At 40.1% G+C, this 15,660-nt stretch overlaps 1 protein-coding gene across 1 annotated transcript in view; it reads right to left on the bottom strand.

The window, feature by feature from the left end:
• Positions 1-15,660, bottom strand: part of ESR1 (estrogen receptor 1) — a gene marked incomplete at its 3' end in the record, with an annotated part of 276,093 nt that overhangs the window by 66,430 nt on the left and 194,003 nt on the right. The window contains exon 5 of the mRNA XM_080700149.1: positions 3,053-3,191. Coding sequence (XP_080556275.1) covers positions 3,053-3,191 — 139 coding nt within the window. The remainder of the gene's footprint in view (positions 1-3,052; positions 3,192-15,660) is intronic.

Raw genomic sequence — 15,660 nt, 5'->3', positions numbered from 1 at the left:
AATACCCTTTAGAGATAGGTAAAAGACTAACATAAATAATGAATCTCCACAGATAACCAATCTTAGTTGTTTGTTGGATGGAAAATCTTGTTTCTCTAGTTCTGGAGTGTGTTACCTATTTCTTCTTTGTAGTTAATCTCTTTGAGTATTTTCTCTAGTGCTGGTTTTGAAGACATAAATTCCTTCAGTTTCTGTTTGTCATGGAAGCTTCTTATTTCTCCTTCTAATTTGACAGAAAGTTTTGCTGGGTAGGAAATTTTTGGCTGGAAGTTGTTTTCTTTCAGAGTTTGGAATATGTTACTCCAAGCCCTTCTGGCTCTCATAACTTGGTTTGGGAAGTCTGGAGTGATTCTAATTGGTTTGCCTCTAAATGTCACTTGGCCCTTTGCTTTTGTTGCCTTTAAGATTCTCTGCTTGGCTTCCACATTGGTCATTTTGACAATTATGTGGCGTGGGGATCCTCTTCTCCGATCCTGTCTAAAGGGAGTTCTATAAGTTTCCTGGACCTGTGTATCGACCTCTTGCTCTATGTCTGGAAAATTTTCTGCTATTACTTCCTTGAAGAGATTGTTGATCCCTTTGGTTTCACTTTCTTTTCCCTCCTCTATTCCAATTATTTTTAGGTTAGCTCTCTTAAAATGGGCCCATATTTCTTCAATATCAGATTCCTGCTGTCGGATATTTTTTTCTAGATTAGAAACTATGCGTTCATTTTTGGACTGCTCATCTTCTAAGAGCGAGATTCTGTTCTCCATGTGTTCTAATCGGTTGTTTGTGCTTTGAATTGAGGCCTTTACTTCATTAATTGCATCCTTTATCTCTTTTTGGCTCTCTCTGAGTTCTTTTCGAAGCACCTCTATTATTTCTACAGTTATTTTCCTGATTTGATCTTCTAGAAATCTCTGATTTTCAGTTTTATCGGGTTCTGATGTTGTGGGGTTGTGGGCATTAATTGCTCCAGTATTATTCCTTTTTCCCATGATTTAGGAAGTTTGTGCCTTCTCTGGGTTCTTCCCTTTCGTCACTATGACTTCACTTAAGGTGCTCTGGATCTCGAGTCAGTAGTATCTCAGACCCCACTACACCTTTACTGGGTTTTATCACAGAGTCTCCGACCCAGAGAGTCGATAGAGGCTGCTATAGACTGTGGGGGGTGCCAGGTTGCAAGTTCTCCTATGGTGTGATATCTCTGCCACCGCCCCTCCCCCACTGGGTCAAGTCCCAGGGAGTACAGTACTGGGATTTGACTCACTGTTCTTGAGTACGCAGATGTAGCTGTACTGAACTCGTTGAATTCTCTGTTGCTGCCGCCGGTGGCAATATGGCGCCGCTGCTACGCCCTCGGCTGTGGGGCTGGTGTTTTTCTTCTTGGTTTTGGTTTCCACTCTGAATCCCTGCAGCGTGTGCTGAGCTCGGCCACTGGGAACTTTAGATGCTCTCTGCGCGGAGAAATCCCGCCTGGCTGTTCCGCAGTGGCTCACCTCGGCTTGCTGTAGCCGTCCCGTGAATTCGCTGGCAGTATGGCGCTGCTGCCGCCGCGTCTGCCGCGTCCTCGGGCGATAGGCCGGTTATCTCCTCTGTGGCTCTGTTCTCAGTCCGCTTTCTCTCTGGAGCCTGGTGATTTTTTGTTTCACTGGTGATGGTGTTTTCTGGCTATGAAAGGCGCTGATTTTGTGGTAATGGAGGTTTGTTGTTAGCGGGGCTCTTAAGCCCCGCTTTTCTCGGTCGCCATCTTCCCGGAAGTCTCGGCCATTTTCAATAAGAGTATGGAACTGTGTGACATTCGAGCACATTCCATGGACAGCCAAATCTGCTTCTTAGGCAGTTTCACCAAGATTTTTCAAATGATAAATAAGCACACCATGACAAACACAGTAAATGACCCCCTGCACAATAATCACACACACACACACACACACACACACACACACACACACACACACACATTTTTTGTGAATTCTCCCCAGGGCACTTGGCAGATATAGGGATCTCTAGAGCAGAGCAGACCCCAGAGAGTTAATGTTGCTCTCCAAAGCAAAGCACAATGCAAAGCAGCAGAGAGGCAGCCTGGTGGCCTTGAACCGTAGAGCAGAGGATGTCTGCAGGAAACAAGATGAGGACAGCTCTCTCTCTCATCCATGCCATTGCAGAGCTTGCAAAGACAGGTATGCCTGGGAATGGGAAGCACACCAGAGTGGGCATCGCTGAACAGGAAAGAGCGGGGAGAAGTGCCTAGGACAGGAGGTGTGAGAGCAGAGAGACCTTGAACTCCAATCTTGACCCCACCCACCGTCTGGAAGCTCTTGCTTCCTGCAAGTAGCAGGATGTCTCTGAGACTCAGCTTCTCTTCTGGTAAAACAGAGATGCTCAGGTCTCTGCCCCCTCGTGGGAGAGCTGTGATAATTCAACAAGATGAAGTATGCGCGGTGCCTAGCACAGCAGCTGGTGCGGGGCCGCTCCTTCCTCAGTAGCCGCCACTGAACGATAAATGAAGCCTCATCAGTTTCAGGCTAAGCAAAGACTTTGAAAAAGGACAATCGCAAGGCAACAAAGTCTAGGAAGAAGGTACCGCGTCAGATTTGTAGAACTGGAAATGGCCTTCAGAACTCTCTAGTCAAATCTGCTTATTTGATGGATGGAAAAACTGGAGAAGGAAATGAAAAGGCTATTGCGGTTTGGATGAACGTGCACCAAAAGGTTTTAATTAAAGGGAGGGTATTTGGGTAGTCATCATTTTTTATATAACAGAGGGTAAAGGTGGAGGGGTGTGTGTGCGTGTGTGTGAGTGTGTGTGTGTGTGTGTGTGTGTGTGTATGTGTGTGTGTGTGTGTGTTAGAAGTAATGGCAATCCTCTGAGGAGATGTCTAGCAGAAAGTTTTGCTTGGCTTTCTGTGAACTTGACCAGCCTGTATCACCTGAATTCACCCATTTGTAAAGTAAACATGCTTAATACAGCCTTTGAAGCTTCAGGGATAATGGAATAAGATATCTTCAAGGACACATGAGTGGTTATGAGGGCGGACCTTTCCCAAGCTACAGCCCAGCCACTCACCTGTCCAGGAGCAAATTAGGAGCGAAGAGGAGCTTTCCTGGGTGCTCCATGGAGCGCCACACAAGGCCGATCATCAGGATCTCTAGCCAGGCACATTCCAGCAGGTGCACCTGATCGTGGAGGGTCAAATCCACAAAGCCTGTAGTGGTACAAAAAGAAACCTGCTGAGTTCAAATATAAAGTCTTCGGCATTTGTGAAATCAATGCAACCAGGGATTTGGACTGCTGAAGCACTTTCTATTAGATGGAATGAAATATGATAGAGATATACTTTATAGAAAAGTTACTGTTTTATTTTAAACCAATCTATATCAGTGAAGTTCAATGTGTCTTTAAGTTTCTTTGTGCCTTTGGGTCACCTGTATAGAAATACATCAACTCGTGCAACCCGCTTATCTTCCTATAAAGCTTCATACTTTGTATTGAAATGTGAATGTTTACTATACAGGCATTCTTCATAACTCTATTTTGGCTGTTATTGCTCACTTCTGCTTAGTTCAGGATGCTAAGGTGCAAGACATTCTAATTCCTTCACAAAACAGCAATTGAGCACAAGAAGGAGCAAAGTCAGTGAACTTCCAGAACTTTACTTCAGCATGGAGCCACGATCTTTTCTTCACCATGTGTAAAAGGAAGACTAATGAAATGGCACCCTTGAACTGTGGCAAACCAAAGGCCCAGTTTCTGGTGGTAACTTTACATTTATACGCCTCACACTTTTAAATTCTCACTTTAAAATTCAATTGCAATTTAAATCTCAGTCCTACTGAGGTGTGACGGTTTTAGTGGTCTCTTAGGAACCAAAGAAGCTCCCCTTGAACACTTGTACCCTGTATTTATGGGAATTATGAAATCCGCTTGATGGATGTCTGTTAATAATAATTTTCAACTGGAGGCCAGTAGCCTTGCTCAGTCTTTCTACTGAAATGCTGTAGATCTCTTAGAAAGAGTCTATTTAATTATCTTTCCCAGCTGTGCATTTTTCCTACAAAGGTTATGATGTCTGTTGCACAGTGTCTCCTGAAAGTTCCTGGGACAGGGTTGGGGGAAATCACATAGAAAAGACTGTCAATTAACCTTCCCCATGAATGGGAGAACTGTGAAAGGAAATTATTAGGTGGAGTGTCTCCTTTCTTCCAATATACTGGTCTCAATGTTAGTTTAATCGCACAGGAGCTAAATACCCTTTTGTGTGGAACAAATGTCCGTGAATACTTTCAGTTAACAGCTGGCGGGGAAAAATAATGTAATAAATCCTGAACAAAATGATACTGGGCCAGCTCTCTAAAGCCATCATGCTTCAATTCCTTGGCTTATTTTCCTTACGAACATGAAGACTGTTTCAACATGCACCTCCAAATGGATCTGCTATGACTTAGATGCATTCATAATTTAAGTCCCACTCTCTTTGAACACTTGGAAGAGATCAGTGGCAGACAATTTCACGAGTGGCACAGTGGAAGGTGGCTTGTGTCTTCTTACATGAAGACCCATGTTAATGACGATAAGAAGGTTGGAGATCTGTGAACTTCACACCCAAGGGGCACAACGCCTGCCTCAGAAGTTGTAACAACAGTTTACTGAGCTAAGGCTAAATCAGATGTTCAAAAATCTCATTTTAAAAAATGTAATTGTAAGCCAGGCGTGGTGGTGCACGCTTGTAATCCTCGCACTCAGGAGGATGAGACAGGAGGATCGTGCAGGTTCGAAGCCAGCCTCAGCTGGCTTAAGAGACCCTGTTTTCAAGTAAAAAATATAAAATAGGTCTGGGAGTGTAGCCGGGAGATAGAAAGCCCCTGGGTTCCATCCCCAGTACCACCAAAAAACAAAAAAGTAATTATAGGTCTTTCCCCTTGTCTACATTCATAGGTCTAATAATAAAGTTTTCAGAGATGGGACATGCTGGCAAAAGACAAAGGTGCCTCAGGACCTACTCCCTGCCCTATATGCAAAGGGATCTAAAGGTTGAGAGAGGCTGGGCATGGTGGTACACACCTGTAATCCCAGTATTTGAGAAGCTGAGACAGGAGATCCACTGGTTTGAGGCTGACTTCAGCAACTTAGTGAAACCCTGTTTCAAAGTTAAAATAATACAAAATGGGCTGGGGATGTAGCACAAAGATAGAATAACCTGAGTTTAATATCCTGTATGGAAGGAAGGAAGGAAGAAAGGAAAGAAGGAAGGAAGGAAGGCAGACCACCTCCAATACATACAAACAGCTCACTATTTTCAGTATCATTACCAAGGAAAGACATCCCTTCCTCCTATCTTCCACTACACACTATGTTTCCTTCCAAGATACTTTACCTTAGCTTTGACTATAAAAGGAGCTCACAGCATGTGCATCCCCCTCCCATGGCCTCATGAGCTCCAGAGCCCTCTGCTCTACTATTTTCTGCTGGGGATTACTGCACAGATTGCTTAATTTGCCTTGGCACAAGCAGAGATCCTGAAGGCCTCACATGCCCTTACGGAGAGTGGCCAGCCTCTTAGAAATGATGTCGAAAAGTGTGCAGAGACCCTTAAGGCAAAATGACTAATACCATCTGAATGCTTGTAAAGTCCCGTGCTGCCTTGAAGTAGACGATAAATCAGAGTTGCTCTTCAGTGCAGACATAAGAAAGAGCAAGCGCTATAGTAACTATATTTTTTATTTTCATGGGAGGCAATCTATGGAGAAACAAGGTGAAGTCCAACCCTGCAGAAGAAATAAGCAGCTCCCGAGGGAGTCCTGTCTACAAAACTAGAAGCCAGGTGGTTGGGTCCCTCTGTAAATTCACTGGGAAAACTTCTGGCTCCCTGACCTTCAAAAAATAAATCATGTTTTCAATCTATGGTCAGAGTATACTCCAAAATGTCAGTTATAAAATTGCCAATTGCATTCTTGCTGTTTAGCCCTATTATTCAGTAGAAGAGTTGAATAATTCATATAATTTCTCTCTGAGGCCAAAGACTCGGTACAAGAGAAGAAGTTGAAACATAAGAAATCATAGACTGTTCTCATGGAATTGTAGCACAATGACAGCTACAAGCTGAACAAAACTGAAACTTCTAGCCAGTGTGGTGGTACATGCCTGTAATTCCAGTGCTTGAGAAGCTAAGATGGGAGGATTACAGGTTCAAGACCAGCCCCAGCTACTTCACAGGGCACTTAGCAACTTATTGAGACCCTGTTTTATTTATTTATTTATTTTAATATTATTATTATTATTATTATTATTATTATTATTAGTGGTGGTACTGGGGTTCCTGGAAACTCTTCTACCTCCGGGCTATACTCCCAGACCTATTTTATACTTTTTTATTTTTGGGAACAGGGTCTCTTAAGTCAGCGCGGCTGGCTTGGAACCTGTGTGATCCTCCTGTCTCCACCTCCCAAGTGCGGGGATTACAAGCATGCGCCACCACGCCTGGCTGAGACCCTGTTTTAAAATAAAAAGGGCTGGGGGTTTAGCGCAGAGGTAGAATGCCCTCAGTTTCAATACCTAGTACCTCCTTCCCCCTGAAAAAAATTCTTGGATTTCTGGGAGAATGTTTATAGAAAGAATCAGAAGAATTAGGCCCTTGTTCAAATGTAAAATAGTTCTTATATTCTCAACTTTGTCATTTTTTTCTCCAGAAAGCAGTAACTTTATGTCACACCATGGACCATAGACCCCATAGTGTAGATTAATATGGCTTTCCTTCACTTTAAATGTATTTCTAAAACCCCTCTTATACACAGTCCCATTACACAGGGTCCATCAAAGCTATGGCTGTCATTCCATAACACTTTATGATCTCCAGCAGCAATATAAGCATTGAAGACCTTCTAAAGAAATGAGTTTAATCCATTTAAATAACTAATGGCACATACAAATTTTATCAAATGTGTACTACCATTAAATAAAATAAATATATGCATCACCAAAATCAGTAGTAATAACATTAAAAAAATCACTTGTTTAGAAATATTGTGAATCACAATTCAAGAGTTTGCCCATACCTCCATTACTGTTCCAACTTTTCTCTGCTAAACTAAAGGCAGCGTGAGCGGCCCCCACCCTGACCTCACACCATATCATATCACCTATCCAATGCTCTTACTCAACCCCCATGTAAATATCCACCTTGCCAATAGCAAGCTGACTTCTTTCCTTCTTTCATCCTTGGGCATGATGACCAAACTATTTCTAAGTCACATTCCAGCATGGGATTTTGATTATCTGGAAGGGACCCCTCAACAGAATAAGGCAGGCAGAACTAATGAAAAGCGCATGGACCGAAAAGTCAAGTAGACCTGACTTGCAATTGTCCTGTGGCCGGCAGCCAGTGACTTAGGATCGCTGAAAGCCCTTCCCATCTCTAAACTGCAGATGGACTGACCTGCCACTCAGGGTCACTATAAAAATGAAGGGGTCACAGATGTTCCAGGGCACCGCAGCAACTACTCTCTTCCCTACTTTGTCCCAACAGGCTGCGACTTCTGACCAATAAAAGGGAGCACTGCTTTCGCAAAACACAGGAGAAATGTCCGGTTTTACGATACTTTAGATTTAGAGTCTCAAACTTAAAGTGAATATTTTTTGTTGGCCTTAATTCATGATGTCACATTGTGTTTTCTGTTTCTTTTTTTATTATTTATATATAAAAATAACCTAATAAAAAAGATAAAAGTCTTTCTGGACATCAAACAGCTCTTATAAAACTATCTTTTTTTTTTCTTTTCCATTATTTAAAAGTGGAGGGAACAAAAATATGTGAATTACATTTTGCCTAAAATATATAGAGAAAAAATAAGAAATCCCCCAAAATAACATTTTGGGTTTTTTTTTATGCCTAAAGCGTTTCAAGATGTTGAGCATCTTCAGAATCAGTTGCCTTCAAGAACCCTCAATATAATAGGGTTTTCTAGAGACTCCAGCACCTCCTATATTGGCCTGGTCATTCCTCACTTGCCTTGAGACAAACTAACTAAAACTTACGCTGTGGTGAAGATTCACATTGGGCAACAAAATGGTGTCCTTCAGGCAAGTACCAAGCAATAAAACCAGTGGCAAGCGAAGAAGTGGGACAAATTTGTAAGAATATGTGAAACTTGTGAAAATATGTTTCGCTTGAGAGCCAATTAATTTGAGCAAAACTAAGACTTTAGTCTAGAGGTTTGAAAGGAAACTAAGGCACTGCTATGTAAAAAATAAAATAATGATGAATTCCTCTAATACCCTATATTAAGAGAGCCACATCTTGGCTGGGAATGGTGGCGCTCCCTTGTAAGCCCCGTACTTGGGAGGCTGATACAGGAGAATCTCAAGATCAAGACCAGCCTTGGCAACTAGGTAAGACCTTCAGGATTTAGTGAGACCCTGCTTCAAATTAAGAAAACAAAACAGGTCCAGGGATTCAATCTTGAAAAAATTACAGATGATAAAGTAATGATGTTTATATAAATCCATAAATTTCCCAATCTTGACTCTGCAGTCTGATAATGGAGTGATATGTTCTTTTATGTAATATGATAACAACTTTTATATAAAATAATTACCAATTCCTTCAGAAAAATGCAGCCAAACTTATCACATCTTACTTTGAGTGTTCTTTTTCACATATACAAATTCAAATATAAAGGTTCCATGACACCTCTAAAATAAGCAAAAACAGCTGTGTTTGCAGTCATTCCACTTCTTTCATGTTTTTATCTAGAGGAGAGAGAAAACCAGCGGAAGTCCTGAGCTATTCCCTGGACCTCACTAATGAATGCACATATGAGGTAAACTCAATGTAGAGGACAGAGTTTCCTCTGACAAGGTCTTAGGTACATTGCTGTAGGATACTTGTGAAGAAAGAAAGGTCAGAGACAACGATGAGTTCAAGCTTGTTCAACAGTTGCTCAAGCTAAATTCTACCTTGGAACTAGATTTGAGAAAATGGACACATTTTTAATGCTACTTTGGAAATTGATAGATTTAAACCCAGAAGTGACTCTACTTGAATAGTCTTCTAGCAATTTTTCTCTACTCTGGACAGCAGCTCACATTTATTATTTAGTCATCGTGTGAGTGTGAGTGTGTGTGCATGCGTGTGTGTGTGTGTGTGTGTGTGCGTGTGTGTGTGTAACAGATCATGCTAAATCTTACTCATCCACAAGTATTTGATTATGTTTATACATCAACAGATAGGGCATTAAAACAGTATATGGAAATAAATTGTTTCTGCTCTTGAATGATAGTTATATAACCTTACTGTTTAGAAAGAAAAATGGAGCTGTAATATACAAGCCTCTCAAGACTGTCAAATTTAGAATTACAAATTGTAGCATCAGTAAAATAATAATGACACAGAGAGGTTTATAAAATATTTCCCTTTACCTTTATCAATTTAGTTTACCACATAGTTTTAATGGCTAGATGCATATTTTATTCCTTTTTTTGAGGCTAAATGGTTCTTAATTCTGACGACAGCACTTATTTATTGATAAAATACTGGGTATATTCCTTTTTAAAAGTATGTTCTTAGTTTCTGTAATAAGTCGATACAAGAAAATGCTACTGCATCTTTCTCAAAGGGAAAGATAACGATGTGGGTCTGTGTCCATCATGTAAGCCTTCGCTTATGTGGCTAATTCTTTCCAAATGTAGTAACAGGAAAAGGTTTTATTCCTTCTCTAAAGAATAGATATTCTTTTTTTTGTTGGCTAGTAAGACGCCCCTCCCCCAGCTGACTGTAGACTGTATACAGCCTGGTCATGAAGAAGCATAGATATTAATGCAATGTTCAAGAACAATTTTACCTGTTTCCTAGAAAAATTATTGGCTTGCATAATTCTCTGAACCTTATTTTTGACTGTACTATTGAATTCCAAACCTGTTATCAGACTTTGAAAAGTAAATAAAGAAATAAATCATATATATATATATATATATATATATATTCATATATATTGGTTACACACAAACACACACACACACGCAGGAGCCCCCTTTTCTCCCCTCTTCATTTAACCATAAGTAAGTTATCTGATGACAGGTGAGGATGTGGTTTGACAAGAAAAGAATTAATATCATAGCTAAAGCTGCTTCCTCAAAGGAAAATAAGTCAAGACTTTGAGATCTGAGAATCAGACTTGGGGGATCAAAAAAAAAAATGTCCCTCAGAGAAAACAAAACAGATGGCAAGTCTACGTCGTTACCAACCCCATCTGTATTACACTCAGAGCCTTGGTTTATTATGAAGAGATGGTTGTCATGACAATAAGCATTTGAGGAGAGTTCTGGAGAAGCTGATGAATTTGAGTGTCTCCTAGCTTCCCAATTTTCCAAACACACCAAAAACCATTCCACCCAGCCCCCAGATAAGCAATTGTATTACTGCTTGTATTGGTGATTATTATTCTATATAGATATTATAAATTTGTCACTCTTTTCATATCAAAATCCTCCTAGGAGGGACAAAACCGTTTTTTACTCTGATACAGCACAGCTTGAAGGTAAACCAGCCTTTATTTTTATTTAGCAAATGCAACTGTATTAACTACAGCTTATTTTTTTCCTTACAAGCTCAGAAATAAATCAATTTCAGCTTAAATGAGAAAGAGGGAAAAAGTAAAAGAAATTATTTTCCAGTTTCTGAGAGTAGATTGCAAACTAAAGGAAGAAAAAATTAACAATTAATAAACTATAAAGTGAAGTACTTAAGACTGTCCTTTGAAGTGCTTGTCAAATGGACAGGAAGGCTGGCCACTGCGGAGCGATTCTGAGTTACCTGACAAAGAGCACAGACCGGCGGCATCTGAAAAGTCAACAAGCACTTGTACCTTGGAACATACATTTTTTTCCATCTACCTAGAAGCAGTCCCACGGAGCATTTCAAATATTATTGTTATCAGTCTGAGTTTTCCAAAGTATATGCTCCCGGTAAACACTACAAATGTCATCAACACAAAGACTTGAAGACGGAAGTAGACAGTCTCCTTTATAGAGTAAGTCCCCAAAACAAATGAACAATGATGATTTATTTCCTGCCATCTCTACCCAACTTAAGGCCCTCCATGAACTGATTACGATCTCACAGTTTGGGTGAGGGCTGTCCCTCCCTCCTCCCTCTCTGCTACTACACATGCACACACACACACACACACACACACACACACACACACACACAGTCTCTGACTTAAAAGCTAGAGGAACTCCTGTCATTGCCAATGACCTAGGGACACCTAGCTCTAAAATGTATTAAGGAGAAAAAAAATAAAAGAGGTGGCTCCCCCATTATTTTACTTAAATTCATGTGAAAGTGGGAGTTTTGCAAGGCAAAAGTCCCATGGTCTTGGAAAGACTGAGTATCAAGTCGCACAGCCATGCTCCAGTTTGAGAAGCCAGAAGACCAGGGAGAGGCTCCACACCAAGAAGGGTGGCCAGCAGGTCTGGAGTCTCCCAAACACATGTGGGGTTATTTAGAAAACAATGATCTCTCCCATTTTGTCTTTCCATAGTTCCCCCATCTCCCATAATCACCCCATTATTGTATAGAAATTTCAATACCATATTAGAAGAAGCAACCAAAGGGGGGAAAAAAAGAATGATTTTCGCCTCTTCCTCTCTACACAAAGCCAGTGATCACTAAAGAAACAGAGACCACTTGAGAATGGCCAAAAGAACAGAAAGCCTGAAGTTATTTTTCTTATCCCCTGGTGAATCCTTTTATAAGCCCAGTAGATCTTGCCAGCTTATTAAATATCCACTCTAGAAATAAAATGGGTGCTAAAGAGACTGTTTTGAGTGTCCATTTGATTGAACTATGGAAAGACCAAATGGGAGATCATTGTTTTCTAAATAGCCCCATGTGGGGGACTCCAGACCTGCTCGTGGTCCCTGGCTCCGTGCACGTTCCCATCCATAATGTCAACTTCTTAACAGTACCTGAGAAATATTCTCATAAAGATTTAAAAAACCAGCACCTGTATTGTTTTCCTAGGGCTGTGTGGCAGTGTGGAATTAAAATGTCCCCACAGACCTCATGGGTTGTAGGCAACCATGTTGGAGGTGGGAGTTGGTTGTTGTCTATAAGTCTGTGGGGCTATGAACAGCTTTTCCCAGGCCGGCTGCTGTAGCTTCAGTTCTCCTCTCTCTATGGTGGCTGTGAGCTGACACAAGCTCCCACCCTCTTTCCCTCAGTCCCCCACCCCCTTAGTGATGTCCTAAGGATTTGCAGCTGAAGCTCTTGCTTGGCACGCAGTGGAACATAGACTATATATGTGGCCTGAAATCCCAGAACTAGAAGCAAATAAACCTTCCTTCCTCTAACTTGTGGCTGCCAGTTATTCTGGAGTCACATTGGTGAGAATGCTGACTAAAACAGGTTGCCATCACAAAGTGCCACCGACTGGGTAGAACCAACCTGGCTTTAAAAATACTCAGCCCTTCGCTGGGTGTGGTGGTGCATGCCTTGTCATTTCAGTACTTGGAAGGTTAATTCAGGAGGATTGCAGGTTTAAGGCCAGCCTCAGCAACTCAGGGGCTCTTAGGAACTTAGCAAGAGGATGTTTCAAAAATAAATGATAAAAAAGAAAGAAAAAAATCAGCTCCCAAGATTGCAAAGCCTCTTTAAAGAATTTTGGACCAACAGTGTGACATGGTCTAAAGTGAAAAATAAAGCAAAACAAAAACCCCACAAAAATGCAATGGCATATATACCAAATTAAAGACAGTATTGCTGTATATTAGCAAGACAGAGGATTACATATGCAGTCCTCGGTACAAGGACATACAGGTGCCATCGCTGAAATGACATACTCTTATTCTATATTACGGCAAGACCAGTGATAGAACCAGAAGAGAATTGGTTTATTCCAGGCTATCACTGATTACACTCTATTTTGCTCAATCAATGCAAGAATAAAGAAAAGCAGAATCACTACTTTCCAGGAAAGCCTAATTATATTTCGTATTTATCTAAAGAGAAAAAATCTGTTGGATACCTGCCTAGAGTTCCATGTCTCAATAGGATTTTTTTTTTTTTACTTTTTCAATATGGAATAAGATGTCATGACGATGCAGTGTGGTGGAAGGAACACTGGCATTGCTGAGCCCAGTTTTTCCATTTATGAGCCATGTGACCTTGACTGAATTGGTCAGACCCTGGTGGCCCGCCTCAGTGTCACTCTATGGGTATTTTTGAATGAATTATTCTAAACTTTGATTTCTTTATCTGCAAAATGAGAATTATAATACTATCTCTTCAGTTTATCATTGCAAAAACTAGAAAGAATACATATAAGGAATGTTATTATTGCTTGGAACAAACTGATGGTCAACAAATAAATGGTAGCTACCATTACTATTAGCTTTTTTATGGTAAAAAGTATCAAACATACAGATGATAAATGTTCTTATTGCCTGACCATAAGTTTTACATATAAAGCTTATAAGCAGAAACACATTTATGATGGGATTCTTAAATATGTGTGTTCTAAGCCAGGCATGGTGGCACCCATTTGTAATCCCAGCATTTGGGAGGTGAAGACAGGAGGATCACAGTTCAAGGCCAGCCTCAGCTACTTAGTGAGGCCCTTTGCAACTCAGTGAGACCCTGTTTTAAAATAAAGAATAAAAAATAGGGCTGGGGGGGTGTAGCTCAGATGTAAAACACCCCTGGGTTCCATCCACAGTACTCCAAAAAAAAAAAAAAGTATTTGTGTTCTAATCAGAAATCTGTGATGGACACCTTCTCAGAATAATGTTTTAAGTGCATAAAATACTTTTTTAAAAATCACAAAATAAAAAAATGTTAGTGAAACCCAGTTTTTCTTACGAATGCTTGGGTGTTCATGGACCCCAGCTTAAGAGTTCCTTGTAAGGTAAGAATAGGAGTCAATGACTTCCGAGATAGTCAAATTATGCTGGGAGTTTGTCTTACTACATTCTTCTAGAAAACTATAATACATTTTTATTCATTCTGTATTTTTATCTTGAACCTAACACATAGCAGACTAAATGAGAACTTCATGTATACAATATTATAAATAGGACAGACCTTTCCCCATCTTCCATTTTCTTGGAATGTTGTCATAAAATGATCCAAGAACAAAGAAACTATTATAAACTTGTGGAAATGCTTGTTGTTCATGAGAGAAAGAGACTTGGAAAAGAAGACTGCAATATATATCTTGTAAAACTACTGCTATTAGCAGCAGGTACAAGAGATGGCCTTAATGACTCACTTTTGATGAGTCACTTTATAAGCTATTAAGGGAAATCATTAATCGCTTTATCTAAAAAGAATGTGAAAATTCATCAAGATGGAAAGATTAAAAGTAAATGGCAGGTCTTAAAATGCACACATTATTAATTTGATAAATTGTAAAATGATTTTGATAGATCAAAGGTATATTTTATTGACTTTTAGCAATATCTGTTAATATAAATTCATGCATGAAACAAAAATGTCAACCCTAAAAAATGCATGCTTCTGATCTTCCATATTTTTCACAAAAGATATCCCCAGTTTACAAAGCATCCTCCATTCCCCGGAGATGAATGGCCAGCTGAGGGCTGGCTAAGGGAACAGGACATCAACTCAATATTCACTCCAGGACAACCACTATTGGGGTGGTTGGAGCAGATGGGGTAGCTATTAGACTGCCTACTCATTCCACTTTGCAACAATTCTGTGGATTCTGTTAATAGCATCTTAGATACCAATAAACACTAGGTATTTCAGGACTAGGTATCAATGGCAAAAACCAACGAATCTAAAAGACATGCTGGCTTGGATCACAAAAGGAGGTAAAGTATACTTAAACTTTGGGATGAAAGCTGATAGAAAAACAGATCTGTTCATAAATACATGAAGAGTCATCAGTCATATGAGAATTTATTACACTTAAGACCAGTAACATAGTCTCTACCTGGAAACTGCAAGATCATTCACAGTAAATGACAAGCTCTCAGAAAAATGTACCTGGTAGACTGAAAAAGCATTTCTGATCCATCTTAACCTTTTAAACTGTGGAAAATACCACTTCTCTGCTGCATGCTTTTGGAGTTCCTACGGTACTGGTATTATGAGACAGGCTGATGCAGCCCCACTCATCTTTTCTTTTCCCCAAAACCTAGCAGCTTCCTTTTCACAAAACTGATGTCCAAAAATGAGTCAGAGTAAATGTTTGCAAAGAGCTAAAAAGGAACAGAAAAAAAATGCTGATTTATCAGGAACTATGATATCTTATTGGTATAGTCCTCTGGACAAAGTCTCATTATCTTTTAGATTATGTATAAATAACTTATTATTTTAATATTAATTTTTTTGGTGGTACTGGGGTTCCTAGAAGCCCTTCTACTTCTGGGCTACACTCCCAGACTTATCTTTTTAATACTTTTTATTTGGAAACAGGGTCTCTTAAGCCAGCGCGGCTGGCTTCAAACCTGTGCGATCCTCCCATCTCTGCCTCCCAACCGCGGGGCTTACAAGCATGCGCCACCATGCCTGGCTAATATTAATCTTTTAATATTCTCTCCCAAATGGGGATGCTTCAGAGAAATAAGAAAGGTAAAAATTTAAAAATAGTCCTAAATATACACAGAAAATATAAAACCCATTCTCTGAGAGCAAATAATTTTCCTAAGAACAA

Source organism: Muscardinus avellanarius (genome assembly GCF_963383645.1).
Source record: "Muscardinus avellanarius genome assembly, chromosome: 8".
Classification (NCBI taxonomy): Eukaryota; Metazoa; Chordata; class Mammalia; order Rodentia; family Gliridae; genus Muscardinus; species Muscardinus avellanarius.
This window is presented reverse-complemented; position numbering and strand designations above follow the sequence as displayed.